This window comes from Octopus sinensis, linkage group LG12 (assembly GCF_006345805.1).
Source record: "Octopus sinensis linkage group LG12, ASM634580v1, whole genome shotgun sequence".
NCBI classification, from domain to species: domain Eukaryota; kingdom Metazoa; phylum Mollusca; class Cephalopoda; order Octopoda; family Octopodidae; genus Octopus; species Octopus sinensis.
The window spans coordinates 22,518,395-22,536,807 of record NC_043008.1 but is presented as its reverse complement, the minus strand read 5'-3'; the positions used below and the strand labels follow the sequence as shown (position 1 = coordinate 22,536,807).

At 36.4% G+C, this 18,413-nt stretch overlaps 1 protein-coding gene and 1 long non-coding RNA gene across 4 annotated transcripts in view; one reads left to right on the top strand and one right to left on the bottom strand.

The window, feature by feature from the left end:
- The window catches only part of LOC115217858 (phosphatidylinositol 4,5-bisphosphate 3-kinase catalytic subunit beta isoform), a 148,235-nt gene that overhangs the window by 112,033 nt on the left and 17,789 nt on the right, over positions 1–18,413 (top strand). For all 3 annotated transcript variants that reach the window (XM_029787564.2, XM_029787565.2, XM_036507812.1), the window contains exons 15-19: positions 1,565–1,686; positions 3,428–3,571; positions 5,582–5,753; positions 6,231–6,349; positions 10,757–10,872. In XM_029787564.2, the coding sequence (XP_029643424.1) occupies positions 1,565–1,686; positions 3,428–3,571; positions 5,582–5,753; positions 6,231–6,349; positions 10,757–10,872 (673 nt within the window). The remainder of the gene's footprint in view (positions 1–1,564; positions 1,687–3,427; positions 3,572–5,581; positions 5,754–6,230; positions 6,350–10,756; positions 10,873–18,413) is intronic.
- On the bottom strand, positions 4,570–4,890 carry LOC118765580. Its single transcript, XR_005001439.1, has 2 exons — positions 4,861–4,890; positions 4,570–4,717 (listed from the first exon to the last, which is right to left on the bottom strand). It is a non-coding gene; the product is annotated as an uncharacterized LOC118765580 (long non-coding RNA).

The following is an 18,413-nucleotide window of genomic DNA, read 5'->3' as shown; positions in this document are numbered from 1 at the left end:
TGCAAGAAACACACACACACACACACACACACACACATGTAAGAAAGTGATGTTCCAGCAGTGCCAGTCTACTGGCTGATAACGGTAAAAGAATGAGAGAACAATCGTGTATTAATTCATGTATATTTTAACATTAAAAGTCAGTTAACTATTTCTAAAGGTGGTGGGTTGTCAGAATTGTTAGAGCATTGAACAGAATGTCTTGTTATATTTAGTTCTGAGTTCAAATCCTGCCAAAGTCAACTCTGTCATACATCCTTCCATGGTCGATGAAGTACTTGTCAATACTGGAACCAATTATTTGATTGGTATTGGTGCCTCCCTAGCATGAATGAATCTTCTTCTTGCTGCTTATACTTTAAGGGTAGATTAAAGTAAAACCACCACTGCCTACTATATTTCTTTGAGGAGCAGCAATCCCAAATTTTGTTATATCTGAAAGACAATGATGGTATCCTGATATACATGGTCTGTAATAAATGGAATATTTAGTGTGTCTGTTATATTGCCTGATGTAAGTCGTAAGAAGAAGGACTGTTTGTTACCTAATATTGCTTCCTTGATCCACCTTCTTTCAGTTAATCTAACCCCCACGGTCTGATATTCTGTAAAACTGAGAGGCAACCACCCATATCAGGGTACTTCTTATATATATATAAAAAAATACAAAATGGGACAAGAACAGAAAACATCCAGATAGAAGATACAAAAAAACACGGACGGGTCATTCGAAGCCTTTAATCTTCAGTCAAGAACCAGATCATCCTCGCAATTTCGGCTGATTAATCTTGAAATTGCTCCAATCTGGCCAGCCTCAAGGAAAAACTAAGCTAAGAGCATTAGATTCCTTGGAAAAAAGCATCGAATGTATACGAAACAAGGATGGAAAAACAGACGATGTTACACGAATATACTCTTTACTCTTTTACTTGTTTCAGTCATTTGACTGCGGCCATGCTGGAGCACCGCCTTTAGTCGAGCAACTCGACCCCGGGACTTATTCTTTTGTAAGCCCAGTACTTATTTTATCGGTCTCTTTTGCCGAACCACTAAGTAACGGGGACATAAACACACCAGCATCGGTTGTCAAGCAATGCTAGGGGGACAAATACAGACACACAAACACACACACGCATATATATATACATATATACGACGGGCTTCTTTCAGTTTCCGTCTACCAAATCCACTCACAAGGCTTTGGTCGGCCCGAGGCTATAGTAGAAGACACTTGCCCAAGGTGTCACGCAGTGGGACTGAACCCGGAACCATGTGGTTGGTAAACAAGCTACTTACCACACAGCCACTCCTGCGCCTATAAATACAAAAAAAATAAATACAAAATAAATACAAATAAATACAAAAAAACAATAATAATAATAATACTAATAATAAGACATAACAGGTACTGCTGTGTCCCACATTCTATCAACTCTGGGGTACCCTAGTGCTTACTTTTCTCCCTTCATTCCTTTTCTGTTATTCATCAAAGACTTACTTGCTATTATGTTCCTCAGTTTCCATTATCAATTAGTTAATTAATTTATTTGTTTGATTGTTTCAGATGCAAGCATTATTAATGAGTTGGCCAAAACTAAACTGTGAACACAGTTTAGGTTTACTTGATTTTGCATATGCTGACAGAGTTGTGAGAGAATTTGCTGTTAGTTGTCTTCAAGAACTGCCGTAAGTTAAAATTTCTAATATCATTTCAGAGCACCGCCCCGACTGGCCTCCGTGCCGGTGGCACATAAAAGCACCATCCGTTCGTGTCCGTTGCCAGCCTTGCCTGGCCCCCGTGCCGGTGGCATGTAAAAAGCACCATCCGTTCGTGTCCGTTGCCAGCTTCGCCTGGCCCCCCGTGCCGGTTGCACGTAAAAAGCACCATCTGTCCGTGGCCATTTGCCAGCTCCGTCTGGCACCTGTGCAGGTGGCACGTAAAAAGCACCCACTACACTCACGGTGTGGTTGGCGTTAGGAAGGGCATCCAGCTGTAGAAACAAACCCCAGTTGAACTGTCCAACCCATGCTAGCATGGAAAGTGGACGCTAAATGATGATGATGATGATTTTGGGAGTGATTCTAAATGAATTTTCTAGTCTAAAACACTTTTTATTCTTCTTTTTACTGGCACTCTGTCAGTTCTGATGACAAGGGTTCCATTTGAGCCGATCAACAGAAAAGCCCTGTCTGTCTGTGTGTTCACATTCATACCAGTACACTCTGTGGAGTGGTTGGTGTTAGGAAGGGCATGCAGCCATAGAAACCAAGCCAAAACAGACTGGAGCCTGGTACAACTCTCTGGCTTACCATCTCCAGACAAACTGTCTAACCCATGTCAGCATGGAAAATTGCTGCTAAATGATGAGGATGATAAAGAAGAAGAAGATGAAGAAATGTATTGTTTTTTTTTATGCCTTTAACCCTCCAACGTGGAGTATAGGCCACTTATAGTTGAATATCGCATAATTTTTGGCTTCTGTACTTATACTATGCCATGAATGTCCCCCTTTCTCTAGTTTTTGTGTTGATCTCTGCCACGAGTTCTTAGGCCTACCTCTCTTTCTATATCCATCCGGTTTCAACTCTAGAGCACTTTTCGCTACATTTGGTGTGTCTTTTCTAATTGTGCTACCAATCCACTTCTACTTTTTCTTAAAGATTTGCTCCCTGATCGAAACTTGACTTGTTCTTTGCCATAGCTCCATATTGCTTATGTGTTCAGTCATCCAATTTTAAGTATACTACGCAAGCATCTGTTGATGAATGATTGTATTTGCTTATTTGACTTAACTGTTGTTCACCATGTCTCAGCCCCATACAATAACACCGCTTTTACATTAGAGTTGGAAATTCTTATTTTGTTCTTTATTGAGATTACACTTGCGCTCCATACTATTACTATTACTACTACTATTATTATTATTATTATTATTATTATTACTACTACTACTACTACTACTACTACTACTACTACTACTACTACTACTACTACTATTATTACTATTACTATTACTATTATTATTATTATTTTTTTGTTTTGAGACACTAATGGTTCTGCCAGTTCAAAAACTTCAGAAATAATTTCTTAAGGAGCTGGCAGAATCATCATTGCATCAGAAAATCATCATCGTCATTACCATTTTAATGTCCATTTTTTTCATGCTTACATGGATTACATAGTTTATAGATGCAGATACTGTTTTGTACTGGTGTATATTGTTTTGAAGCTTTATTTTCCTTCATTGAAAGCATGAAAAAATAGTCTTAAGTTAGTTTCAATCTAATGGAATTTTGGTATTAACAAACACACTTTGCCCTCCTATTAGTTAATCAAGGGTTTATTGTAGGTATCACTTTTAAAATAATTTTTACATTCTCATTCATATTTTTTATATATATATATATTTATATCTTTATTCTCTAGAGATGATGAAATCATGCAGTATCTGCTACAGTTAGTACAAATACTGAAGTATGAAAGTTATTTATATTGTCCAATCGTTGAGCTGCTGTTAAGCCGAGCTTTACGAAACCGGTGTTTTGGACATAGATTTTTCTGGCTCCTCAAGTAAGTCTTTTGTGTTTCTTTATTTTCTTTCATTTCTGCATGTGTTCATTTGTGTCTGTATATATATATATATATATATATATACTAGCAGTATCACCCGGCGTTGCTTGGGCTTGTAAGGGAAATAACTATATAAGCATTTTTAGAGAGTTGTAGCCAAAAAATAGCAAAAAAATGCATTAAAAATGGAAAAAAAATTATGGTAAATTTTTTTAAAAATCGTTGACTCATCGTAGACATTTTTAGAGAGTAGCTTCCCTTATATAATAGCGAAAAAATGCATTAAAATGGAAAAAATGACGGTATATTTTTTTAAAATCGTAGACTCATTGTAGACACGTGCTAATACCCAGAAGGGCTCGATATGAATCACAACTATAAGATATCCGCTTTTGGTTAAACTGCACCGCAAAATGTGGGAGTAGTTAGAAATCTAAATCGTAGGAGACAGACACACAACTTCACTTTTATATATAAAGATATGTATATGTATATAACATGTGTGTATGTGTGTGTCTATACACACACACACATGTATATATAATAATAATATGAGGGAATATTATTTCAAACTTACAGGGAAAAATTAAATTATACCATTTAGAAAAATTACATACTATAGAAAGGTTAAATATAAGATAAAATGTATATATTTAATCTTTCTATAATATGTAATTTTTCTAAATGGTATAATTTAATTTTTCATTATTGAATTGATAAAAGGTGTTTTTTTTTCTAATTTATATATATATATATCTCATGGAGAATCCTAGAAAATTCAGGCCCCTACATAAATGGGATCAAGCATTATAAACTGTGTTTAGGAACAGGCAAGGATACCAAAGGACTCCCTTGACCTGCGGAATATCCTTAACTCCAGAATAGAGGTCTTCGGACCATGCTTGCATTTCAGGAAATTCCTGCTGGCTTACTTGGACCCACACGATACCAAGATCATTTACAAATGACAGCCAAAGGGAGACACTTCCCTGTTGTTGACATAGAGTAATAAAGTCTTTTCCTCCTCCATTTTCTAGAGAGGCCATAAGCCAACAGGTTTGGGATCTGATGATAAGCTGTAAAGCTAAGAGCTTTATAGATGTGAAACCCAGGGTAATCCCATAAATCGGCCTTATCTAACTTTATCTATCTTAGGCATAGGAGTGGCTGTGTGGTAAGTAGCTTGCTTACCAACCACATGGTTCTGGGTTCATTCCCACTGCGTGGTACCTTGGGCAAGTGGATTTGGTAGACGGAAACTGAAAGAAGCCTGTCGTATATATGTGTACATATATATATATATATATATATATATATATATGTATGTGTGTGTGTATATGTTTGTGTGTCTGTGTTTGACCCCCACCCCCAACATCGCTTGACAACTGATGCTCGTGTGTTTACGGCCCCCGTAACTTAGCAGTTCAGCAAAAGAGACTGATACAATAAGTACTAGGCTTACAAAGAATAAGTCCTGGGGTCGATTTGCTCGACTAAAGGTGGTACTCCAGCATGGCCACAGTCAAATGACTGAAACAAGTAAAAGAGTAAAAGAGATTTAAACTATCAATCCATATATGTCTCCATTCCCCATTTCCTTCTCATCACCATTCCTACTGTGACCCTCCCCAAAAAGATTGTATACTGAACACTTTCTTTTTTACCTAACCCATCTTCTCTATAAATGCCACCCTTTAAAACCGTCTCTCTTCCTGTAGTTAGCTGAAGAAGCTTGCACTTGATTATCAATCATCTCAGTCTGACAAGTTAGTATGTTACAATTGGGGCTCTGAACACTGTCTCATATTTCAGTTTCAGATGAACTAACTGATAAAAATGTTAAATCCCCCTTGTCTTAGATATGAATTAAGAAACATGTTTTCTATAGTAATGCAAAAATACTAACTTGTATTGTTTCATGGAATATTTGTATATGGATTTGTTATATATAATTATTTTCTCCTTTTCTTAAAAAAAAAAAAATCAACCATTCCCATGGAAACCATTTAGGTCGGAAATGCATGAATGCCAAGTAAATGTAAGGTTTGGTCTCATACTGGAAGTCTACTGTAAATCTTGTGCTGATCATACAAAGGACTTGATACGTCAAAATGAAGCTTTGTTGAAGATTAACTCAGCCAATATGCTTATCAAGAACACAACGTTGAACATTGGTGACAAGGTATGTAGTTGTTTACTTCTACGCCCCCCCCACGCTTTAGTAATGAACTGGGAGAATGAGTATTCAGCACCAGAAATGTGTATAAACAATTTTTTAATGGAAGCTTTTGTTAATTTTCTGGCACCTGAGGTTTCATGTTGATAGAGATCAGTATATTTACAAATTGAGTTTGAAAATACAACACAAGCTTTGAAAGTTAGCTATAATGATAACTATCCACAGGCACATGTACTCTTAATATAATTCTCAGGTCAGAAATAGAGTCCAGAAAGAAGTACTTTTGAAAATTGAAGGATTTGGTAAATGTTTGCAATAAGTGATGTGAGTATAAGTGACACAGATTAAAGTCAGATATATGTGTATCAGTGGCGTTGATTTAATAAAATTTGAGGAATACAGGTGAATCAATTGGAGGAGATTTGTATATCAGTTTTCTTTTCTTTATCATTAAATTTTATTTTTGTTTCTATTTTACAGAAAGTGAAAGACACACTTCTGAAAGATTTCCACGCAGTTCTCAGTCAGAAAGCATACACGGAGGCTCTCAACGAACTTCATAGTCCATTAAACCCCTTATGGAAAATGAATAAATTAATGTAAGTTTAATTTTAAAAAATAGATTTATTACTCATTTTCTTGTTAATTAAATTAGATCTACAGTTGAGGATTTCTGGCACCTCCTCAGAACACAAATTACAGCTACTGCTATCCCTTCTGTAAGTGCTACCTACAAACTCTACAAAATAGAGTAGTCTATATTTCTCCCTTTGAAATCCCAGATGATATTAGCCTGTGAAATGCTGTTTTGGGACATATTTTGGAAGCATGTAGGTGATCCCATGCAGAATATATCTGCTAAAATAACCAAGTACTGAGCAGTATTTTCAACACATCAAAACAGGCATGCAGCATGGACAGTTTGAGGAGAATTGACAGCAACACTTACTTATTTTCATCCTTGTTCTTCCCAGAATTCTCTGATGCTCTATGTTCATTACCAATGTCTCACTCTCACAAATCATAGCACTTCTCATACAAGCAGTATATTCCTTTCCCCTCAGTTTCAGTGATATTCTCCTCCTCATTAACATACCTATTTCTTTATTGCCCACAAGGGGCTAAACACAGAGGGGACAAACAAGGACAGACATAGGTATTAAGTCGATTACATCGACCCCAGTGCGTAACTGGTACTTATTTAATTGACCCCGAAAGGATGAAAGGCAAAGTCGATCTTGGCGGAATTTGAACTCAGAATGTAACGGCAGATGAAATACCTATTTCTTTATTGCCCACAAGGGGCTAAACACAGAGGGGACAAACAAGGACAGACATAGGTATTAAGTCGATTACATCGACCCCAGTGCGTAACTGGTACTTAATTTATTGGCCCCGAAAGGATGAAAGGCAAAGTCGACCTCGGCGGAATTCGAACTCACAACCTAACGCAGACGAAATACCGCTAAGCATTTCGCCTGGCGTGCTAACGTTTCTGCCAGCTCGCCGCCTTAATAATATACCATTCAGTTCCTGGATTGTATGCTAACTAGAGTGTCCTCCATACCCATCTCATTCTAGCCTCCGCCACCTAGTCCGATCCACCTTCTCCATGCAGAATATCTCCTAGGTAACAAAATGTTTCCACATCTTTCATTTTGATACTATTTCTAACATCCACCTCAACATTTTCTCCATCTGAATCTCCTGCCATACACATCTTGTACTTAGATGTAACTGACCCGTTGGTTAATAGGGGGGGGGGGGAGGTAAGCACTCCGTCGGTTACGATGACGAGGGTTCTGGTTGATCCGAATCAACGGAACAGCCTGCTCGTGAAATTAACGTGTAAGTGGCTGAGCACTCCACAGACACGTGTACCCTTAACGTAGTTCTCAGGGATATTCAGCATGACACAGAGAGTGACAAGGCCGGCCCTTTGAAGTACAGATACAACAGAAAGAGGAAGTAAGAGTGAGAGAAAGTTGTAGTGAAAGAGTACAGCAGGGATCACCACCACCCCCTGCCGGAGCCTCGTGGAGCTTTTAGGTGTTTTCGCTCAATAAACACTCACAACGCCCGGTCTGGGAATCAAAACCGCAATCCTATGACCGCGAGTCTGCTGCCCTAACGACTGGGCCATTGCGCCTTCACTCGTTGGTTAATAACCCTCTCACCCACAACATTTTGATGTACTCAGCCAGTTCTTATTGTATATTTAACCATTTTGTTACTATATTTCTTATTTCTTTACTGCTTACAAAGGGCTACACACAGAGGGGACAAACAAGGACAGACAAACGGATTAAGTTGATTATATCGACCCTAGTGCGTAACAATTACTTATTTAATTGACCCTGAAAGGATGAAAGGCAAAGTCAACCTCGTCGGAATTTGAACTTAAAATGTAGCGGCAGACTAAATACCTATTTCTTTACTACCCACAAGGGGCTAAACATAGAGGGGACAAACGAGAACAGACAAACGGATTAAATCGATTACATCGACCCCAGTGCGTAACTGGTACTTATTTAATCGACCCCAAAAGGATGAAAGGCAAAGTCGATCTTGGCGGAATTAGAACTCAGAACGTAACGGCAGATGAAATACCGCTAAGCATTTCACCCGGCATGCTAACATTTCTGCTGGCTCGCCGCCAAAAGAGTGTTACTATATTCCTGTTGAGACACACTATTTTTATTACAATTAATTTTGAAAATCCTGAAGAATTTAGTAAAGTTACCTTGTCATTATTATTATCATCATTATTATTATTACCTTGTCATTATTATCATCATTATTATTATCATTATTATTATTACCTTGTCATTATTATTATCATTATTATTATTACCTTGTCATTATTATCATCATTATTATTATTATCATTATTATTATTACCTTGTCATTATTATTATCATTATTATTATTACCTTGTCATTATCATTATCATTATTATTATTACTTTGTCATTATTATTATCATCATTATTATTATCATTATTATCATTATTATTATTACCTTGTCATTATTATCATCATTATTATTATTATCATTATTATCATTATTATTACCTGTCATTATTATTATCATCATTATTATTATCATTATTATCTTTATTATTATTACTTGTCATTATTATTATCATCATTATTATTATTATCATTATTATCATTATTATTATTACCTTGTCATTATTATCATCATTATTATTATTATCATTATTATCATTATTATTACCTTGTCATTATTATTATCATCATTATTATTATCATTATTATCTTTATTATTATTACCTTGTCATTATTATTATCATTATTATTATTACCTTGTCATTATTATTGGTATTTGGAACATTTATCAGAATTAAATTTTGATGGAAAGTTTTAATTTATTTCATTCTTTTATTTGGTTTGCAAGCTTCTTGTTGTGAACTGGCGTGTTGAAATATTTTGTTGTATCTTGGTGGGTGGATGAGTCGTCATGCTAACGATAAAAACACCCAATGATTCTATTTCACTTCCTTATTTTCATTTGTTAATTGGTCAACCATTTAACCAATTAACTCGTTGATTGTTTGATTAATCATTCAATTAATCAATTAATCAGCTAACTTCATCAAAGTCCTTTTGCTGTCATTTGTGACCTTATTAACCCTTTCGTTACTGTATTTATTTTGAGATGCTCTGAACAAAGAATTTAGTAAAATAACTTAGTTATCATTAAGTTAGTGTTAGGAACATAAATTGTGACTAAGGTTTTGGTGGAAGATTTTAATTTAAAACTTATGAAAACAAGACATTTGTAATAATAAAATAATAATAATAATAATTGTGTACAGTGCTCAAGTGCACTACAACTCATCTAAAGTGTATATATAATCAGGTGTAGTTTCGGCGGATTTCGGAAAGCATGAGGGCCTTAAAGGATGCAGTGTCATGGCAGTCAACAACTGACGCAGGCAGTTTATTCCATGCTTCAGCAACTCATGGGAGCTGTGTTGTTTTCTGACTTTGTAGGCATGTCCACGTGTGTTAGACACATGGAGATCAAAAAGGTGTTCAGTGTTGTTGTTGGTGAGGTGGTTGATAACTTTGTGGGTGTTTACCAAGTCCGTCGCCAGACGCCGGAGCTTCAGTGAATCCATGCCAGAGCCAGAGCTGGTTTCAGTCGGGTTGGTAACGAAAGGGTTAATGACAAGCTCTCTCTACTGTAATTCTGCTTCAGATCTACCTGTCTCCTAGTTTACGGGTTCTGTATTTATATTTATATGGATGTGAGTGACAACACATGTGTGAGAGAGGGAGGGGAGTTCAAACATTGAAATCATCATCATCATCATCATCAACATTTAGCGTCCGCTTTCCATGCTAGCATGGGTTGGATGGTTCAACTGGGGTCTGTGAAGCCAGAAGGCTGCATCAGGCCCAGTCTGATCTGGCAGTGTTTCTACGGCTGGATGCCCTTCCTAACGCCAACCACTCCGTGAGTGTAGTGGGTGCTTTTTACGTGCCACCCGCACAGGTGCCAGACGGAGCTGGCAAATGGCCACGGACGGATGGTGCTTTTTACGTGCCACCAGCACGGGTCCAGGCGAGGCTGGCTACGGCCACGAACGGATGGTGCTTTTATGTACCACCGGCATGGGGGCCAGGCGAGGCTGGCAATGGCCACGAACGGATGGTGCTAACACCAACCACTCCATGAGTGTAGTGGGTGCTTTTTACGTGCCACCCGCACAGGTGCCAGACGGAGCTGCCAAACGGCCACGGACGGATGATGCTTTTTACGTGCCACCGGCACGGGGGCCAGGCGAGGCTGGCAACGGCCACGAACGGATGGTGCTACGTATCATAAATCCAGGGTGGTCTCTAGCAGGTCAGTACCCTAAGGGTTAATGAAGATTACTCTTGTACTTTCTTTACACTTTTTTGTACTTTCTTTGTACTTTGTTTGCACTTTGCATGTATGTATTAATAATTATCTTTTCCTTCTCTATGAAACAGAATTGATGAATGCAAATTTTTAGATTCCAAAAAACGTCCAGTATGGCTGGTGTGGCGAAATGAAGAAGCTTACCAAAGTAACGAGAAATTCTCTATTATATACAAGAATGGCGATGGTAAGGAATTCTGTTATTGTTGCTTGAAAGTCTCTCTCTGTTTTTCCAATAATATAGCAGCTTCTTTCGCTCTCTCATTCTCGATGTGTAGGGACACTGTATTTCGTTATGCAACCATAATCTTTATATATAAAAGTAAGGTTGTATGTCTGTCTCCTATGATTTAGATTCCTAACTGCTCCCACATTTTGCAGTGCAGTTTAACCAAAACCGGGTATCTTATAATCGTGATTCATATCAAACCCTTCTGGGTATTAGCGCATGTCTACGATGAGTCTACGATTTAAAAAATAATTTACCATTATTTTTTTCCATTTTAATGCATTTTTTTCGTTATTATATAAGGGAAGTAACTCTCTAAAAATGTCTACGATGAGTCAACGATTTAAAAAAAAATTAGCATAATTTTTTTTCCATTTTTAATGCATTTTTTTGCTATTTTTTGGCTATAACTCTCTAAAAATGCTTATATAGTTATTTCCCTTACAAACCCGAGCAACGCCAGGCGATACTGCTAGTATACTATAAAGTATATAAAACATTCTTATATGGGTGCAGGAGTGGCTGTGTGATAAGAAGCTTGCATCCGAGCCACATGGTTCTGGGTTCTGTCCCACTGTGTGACACCTTAGGCAAGTGTCTTCTATTATAGCTTCAGGCTAACCAAAACCTTGTGAGTGGATTTAGTAGATGGAAGCTGCAAGAAGCCTATTGTATATATATATATATATATCATCATCATCATCATCATCATCATCATCATCATCATCATCGTTTAACGTCCGCTTTCCGCGCTAGCAGACGGTTGGACGGTTTTGGACCGGGTCTGGGAAGCCAGGGGCCGCTCCAGGCTCCAGTCTGAATCTGGCAGAGTTTTCTACGGCTGGATGCCCTTCCTAACGCCAACCACTCCGTGAGTGGATTGGGTGCTTTTTACGTGCCACCTGCACAGGGGCCGGAGGGTCCGGCATCGTCACGATCGGATTCGAGCATTTTTACCGTGTCAGCGGCACGGGGGCAACGAGGTCCGGGGTACTGGGGATTGGGGTTTTGGGGATCCAGGGTACTTTGGGGATCCGGGGTACTTTGGGGATCCGGGGTACTTAGAATGGGTAGGGGGGTACTTAGAATGGGTAGGGGGGTACTTAGAATGGGTAGGGGGTATGTGGAATTGCTGAGAAAGCAGCCCGGGTCTTTGTAGTCACAGCATATCTCCAGAGATCTCGGTCCTTCGCCATTGCCTCAGTGAGGCCCAATGCTCTGAGGTCATGCTTGACCACCTCATCCATGTCTTCCTGGGTCTACCTCTCCCCCGATACCTTCAACTGTTTGGGAGTGGCACTTCTTCACACATCTCTCTTCATCCATCCGCAGCACATGACCATACCATCGCAAGCGTCATAATATATATATACATATATATATATATTTATATAATAATATATATATAATATATTATATATAAGGGGGCATAATTATACATACATGCCAGGAGGCATTATTATACCTGCCAAAGCTAAGAGGGACAATCAGTCATTTCTACCAAAAATATTACTAATCCAACACCGAATGCAATTTTTCAAGTAAGACATTTAAAATATATAGGCCTGTATCACAGTGATTTCATACTTACGTAATCATCAGCAGGCCTGAATGTATTATAAATAAACAACGACCCTGCCTCGCTTAAGCCGAACAGCTAACTGATCAACATCAACGAAGCACATGGGTGAGTTTATATATTACATCCGGGTGAATGGCAAACTTTTACAAAATTGCATTTCGGGAGAGGAAAAGTTTTTTCGGAATAAAAATTTTGCAATTAAGGACAACTACTTAATAAGGAAAACTTAACAAGAAATTGTCAGGTAGATAGCGTAAAAACCTCATAAGAGAAAAAATTTCGAAAATAATTATTTCTTATTGAACATATTAATTTATATATAGAGGGCATAATTATACATACATGCCAGGAGGCATTATATATCCTGCCAAACGCTAAGAGGGACAATCAGTCATTTCTACCAAAAATATTACTAATCCCACCGAATGCAATTTTTCAAAGTAAGACATTTAAAAATATATAGGCCTGTATCACAGTGATTTCATACTTACGTAATCATCAGCAGGCCTGAATGTATTATAAATAAACAACGACCCTGCCTCGCTTAAGCCGAACAGCTAACTGATCAACATCAACGAAGCACATGGGTGAGTTTATATATATTACACCGGGGTGAATGGCAATTTTACAAAATTGCATTTCGGGAGAGGAAAAGTTTTTTCGGAATAAAAATTTTGCAATTAAGGACAACTACTTAATAAGGAAAACTTAACAAGAAATTGTCAGGTAGATAGCGTAAAAACCTCATAAGAGAAAAAATTTCGAAAATAATTATTTCTTATTGAACATATTAATTTATATATAGAGGGCATAATTATACATACATGCCAGGAGGCATTATATATACATGCCAAACGCTAAGAGGGACAATCAGTCATTTCTACCAAAAATATTACTAATCCCACCGAATGCAATTTTTCAAAGTAAGACATTTAAAAATATAGGCCTGTATCACAGTGATTTCATACTTACGTAATCATCAGCAGGCCTGAATGTATTATAAATAAACAACGACCCTGCCTCGCTTAAGCCGAACAGCTAACTGATCAACATCAACGAAGCACATGGGTGAGTTTATATATATTACATCCGGGTGAATGGCAAACTTTTACAAAATTGCATTTCGGGAGAGGAAAAGTTTTTTCGGAATAAAAATTTTGCAATTAAGGACAACTACTTAATAAGGAAAACTTAACAAGAAATTGTCAGGTAGATAGCGTAAAAACCTCATAAGAGAAAAAATTTCGAAAATAATTATTTCTTATTGAACATATTAATTTATATATAGAGGGCATAATATACATACATGCCAGGAGGCATTATATATACATGCCAAACGCTAAGAGGGACAATCAGTCATTTCTACAAAAATATTACTAATCCCACCGAATGCAATTTTTCAAAGTAAGACATTTAAAATATATAGGCCTGTATCACAGTGATTTCATACTTACGTAATCATCAGCAGGCCTGAATGTATTATAAATAAACAACGACCCTGCCTCGCTTAAGCCGAACAGCTAACTGATCAACATCAACGAAGCACATGGGTGAGTTTATATATATTACATCCGGGGAATGGCAAACTTTTACAAAATTGCATTTCGGGAGAGGAAAAGTTTTTTCGGAATAAAATTTTGCAATTAAGGACAACTACTTAATAAGGAAAACTTAACAAGAAATTGTCAGGTAGATAGCGTAAAAACCTCATAAGAGAAAAAATTTCGAAAATAATTATTTCTTATGAACATATTAATTTATATATAGAGGGCATAATTATACATACATGCCAGGAGGCATTATATATACATGCCAAACGCTAAGAGGACAATCAGTCATTTCTACCAAAAATATTACTAATCCCCCGAATGCAATTTTTCAAAGTAAGACATTTAAAAATATAGGCCTGTATCACAGTGATTTCATACTTACGTAATCATCAGCAGGCCTGAATGTATTATAAATAAACAACGACCCTGCCTCGCTTAAGCCGAACAGCTAACTGATCAACATCAACGAAGCACATGGTGAGTTTATTATATTACATCCGGGTGAATGGCAAACTTTTACAAAATTGCATTTCGGGAGAGGAAAAGTTTTTTTCGGAATAAAATTTTGCAATTAAGGACAACTACTTAATAAGGAAAACTTAACAAGAAATTGTCAGGTAGATAGCGTAAAAACCTCATAAGAGAAAAAATTTCGAAAATAATTATTTCTTATTGAACATATTAATTTATATATAGAGGGCATAATTATACATACATGCCAGGAGGCATTATATATACATGCCAAACGCTAAGAGGGACAATCAGTCATTTCTACCAAAAATATTACTAATATCCCACCGAATGCAATTTTTCAAAGTAAGACATTTAAAAATATAGCCTGTATCACAGTGATTTCATACTTACGTAATCATCAGCAGGCCTGAATGTATTATAATAAACAACGACCCTGCCTCGCTTAAGCCGAACAGCTAACTGATCAACATCAACGAAGCACATGGGTGAGTTTATATATATTACATCCGGGTGAATGGCAAACTTTTACAAAATTGCATTTCGGGAGAGGAAAAGTTTTTTCGGAATAAAAATTTTGCAATTAAGGACAACTACTTAATAAGGAAAACTTAACAAGAAATTGTCAGGTAGATAGCGTAAAAACCTCATAAGAGAAAAATTTCGAAAATAATTATTTCTTATTGAACATATTAATTTATATATAGAGGGCATAATTATACATACATGCCAGGAGGCATTATATATACATGCCAAACGCTAAGAGGGACAATCAGTCAGTTTCTACCAAAAATATTACTAATCCCACCGAATGCAATTTTTCAAAGTAAGACATTTAAAAATATATAGGCCTGTATCACAGTGATTTCATACTTACGTAATCATCAGCAGGCCTGAATGTATTATAAATAAACAACGACCCTGCCTCGCTTAAGCCGAACAGCTAACTGATCAACATCAACGAAGCACATGGGTGAGTTTATATATATTACATCCGGGTGAATGGCAACTTTTACAAAATTGCATTTCGGGAGAGGAAAAGTTTTTTCGGAATAAAATTTTGCAATAAGGACAACTACTTAATAAGGAAAACTTAACAAGAAATTGTCAGGTAGATAGCGTAAAAACCTCATAAGAGAAAAAATTTCGAAAATAATTATTTCTTATTGAACATATTAATTTATATATAGAGGGCATATTATACATACATGCCAGGAGGCATTTATATACCTGCCATGCCAAACGCTAAGAGGGACAATCAGTCATTTCTACCAAAAATATTACTAATCCCACCGAATGCAATTTTTCAAAGTAAGACATTTAAAAATATAGGCCTGTATCACAGTGATTTCATACTTACGTAATCATCAGCAGGCCTGAATGTATTATAAATAAACAACGACCCTGCCTCGCTTAAGCCGAACAGCTAACTGATCAACATCAACGAAGCACATGGGTGAGTTATATATATTACATCCGGGTGAATGGCAAACTTTTACAAAATTGCATTTCGGGAGAGGAAAGTTTTTTCGGAATAAAAATTTTGCAATTAAGGACAACTACTTAATAAGGAAAACTTAACAAGAAATTGTCAGGTAGATAGCGTAAAAACCTCATAAGAGAAAAAATTTCGAAAATAATTATTTCTTATTGAACATATTAATTTATATATAGAGGGCATAATTATACATACATGCCAGGAGGCATATATATACATGCCAAACGCTAAGAGGGACAATCAGTCATTTCTACCAAAAATATTACTAATCCCACCGAATGCAATTTTTCAAAGTAAGACATTTAAAAATATATACCTGTATCACAGTGATTTCATACTTACGTAATCTCAGCAGCAGCCCTGAATGTATTATAAATAAACAACGACCCTGCCTCGCTTAAGCCGAACAGCTAACTGATCAACATCAACGAAGCACACATGGGTGAGTTTATATATATTACATCCGGGTGAATGGCAACTTTTACAAAATTGCATTTCGGGAGAGGAAAGTTTTTTCGGAATAAAAATTTTGCAATTAAGGACAACTACTTAATAAGGAAAACTTAACAAGAAATTGTCAGGTAGATAGCGTAAAACCTCATAAGAGAAAAAATTTCGAAAATAATTATTTCTTATTGAACATATTAATTTATATATAGAGGGCATAATTATACATACATGCCAGGAGGCATTATATATACCTGCCAAACGCTAAGAGGGCAATCAGTCATTTCTATTCTACCAAAAATATTACTATATCCCACCGAATGCAATTTTTCAAAGTAAGACATTTAAAAATATATAGGCCTGTATCACAGTGATTTCATACTTACTAATCATCAGCAGGCCTGAATGTATTATAAATAAACAACGACCCTGCCTCGCTTAAGCCGAACAGCTAACTGATCAACATCAACGAAGCACATGGTGAGTTATATATATTACATCCGGGTGAATGGCAAACTTTTACAAAATTGCATTTCGGGAGAGGAAAAGTTTTTTCGGAATAAAAATTTTGCAATTAAGGACAACTACTTAATAAGGAAAACTTAACAAGAAATTGTCAGGTAGATAGCGTAAAAACCTCATAAGAGAAAAAATTTCGAAAATAATTATTTCTTATTGAACATATAATTTTATATATAGAGGGCATAATTATACATACATGCCAGGAGGCATTATATATACATGCCAAACGCTAAGAGGGACAATCAGTCATTTCTACCAAAAATATTACTAATCCCACCCACCGAATGCAATTTTTCAAAGTAAGACATTTAAAAATATAGGCCTGTATCACAGTGATTTCATACTTACGTAATCATCAGCAGGCCTGAATGTATTATAAATAAACAACGACCCTGCCCCGCTCGCTTAAGCCGAACAGCTAACTGATCAACATCAACGAAGCACATGGGTGAGTTTATATATATTACATCCGGTGAATGGCAAACTTTTACAAAATTGCATTTCGGGAGAGGAAAAGTTTTTTCGGAATAAAAATTTTGCAATTAAGGACAACTACTTAATAAGGAAAACTTAACAAGAAATTGTCAGGTAGATAGCGTAAAAACCTCATAAGAGAAAAAATTTCGAAAATAATTATTTCTTATTGAACATATTAATTTATATATAGAGGGCATAATTATACATACATGCAGGAGGCATTATATTACCTGCCAAACGCTAAGAGGCAATCAGTCATTTCTACCAAAAATATTACTAATCCCACCGAATGCAATTTTTCAAAGTAAGACATTTAAAAATATAGGCCTGTATCACAGTGATTTCATACTTACGTAATTAATCATCAGCAGGCCTGAATGTATTATAAATAAACAACCCCTGCCTCGCTTAAGCCGAACAGCTAACTGATCAACATCAACGAAGCACATGGGTGAGTTTATATATATTACATCCGGGTGAATGGCAAACTTTTACAAAATTGCATTTCGGGAGAGGAAAGTTTTTTCGGAATAAAATTTGTGCAATTAAGGACCTACTTAATAAGGAAAACTTAACAAGAAATTGTCAGGTAGATAGCGTAAAAACCTCATAAGAGAAAAAATTTCGAAAATAATTATTTCTTATTGAACATATTATTTATATATAGAGGCATAATTATACATACATGCCAGGAGGCATTATATATACCTGCCAAACGCTAAGAGGGACAATCAGTCATTTCTACCAAAATATTACTAATCCCACCGAATGCAATTTTTCAAAGTAAGACATTTAAAAATATATAGGCTGTATCACAGTGATTTCATACTTACGTAATCATCAGCAGGCGAATGTAATGAAAATAAACAAAAACAACGACCCTGCCTCGCTTAAGCGAACAGCTAACTGATCAACATCAACGAAGCACATGGGTGAGTTTAATATATTATAA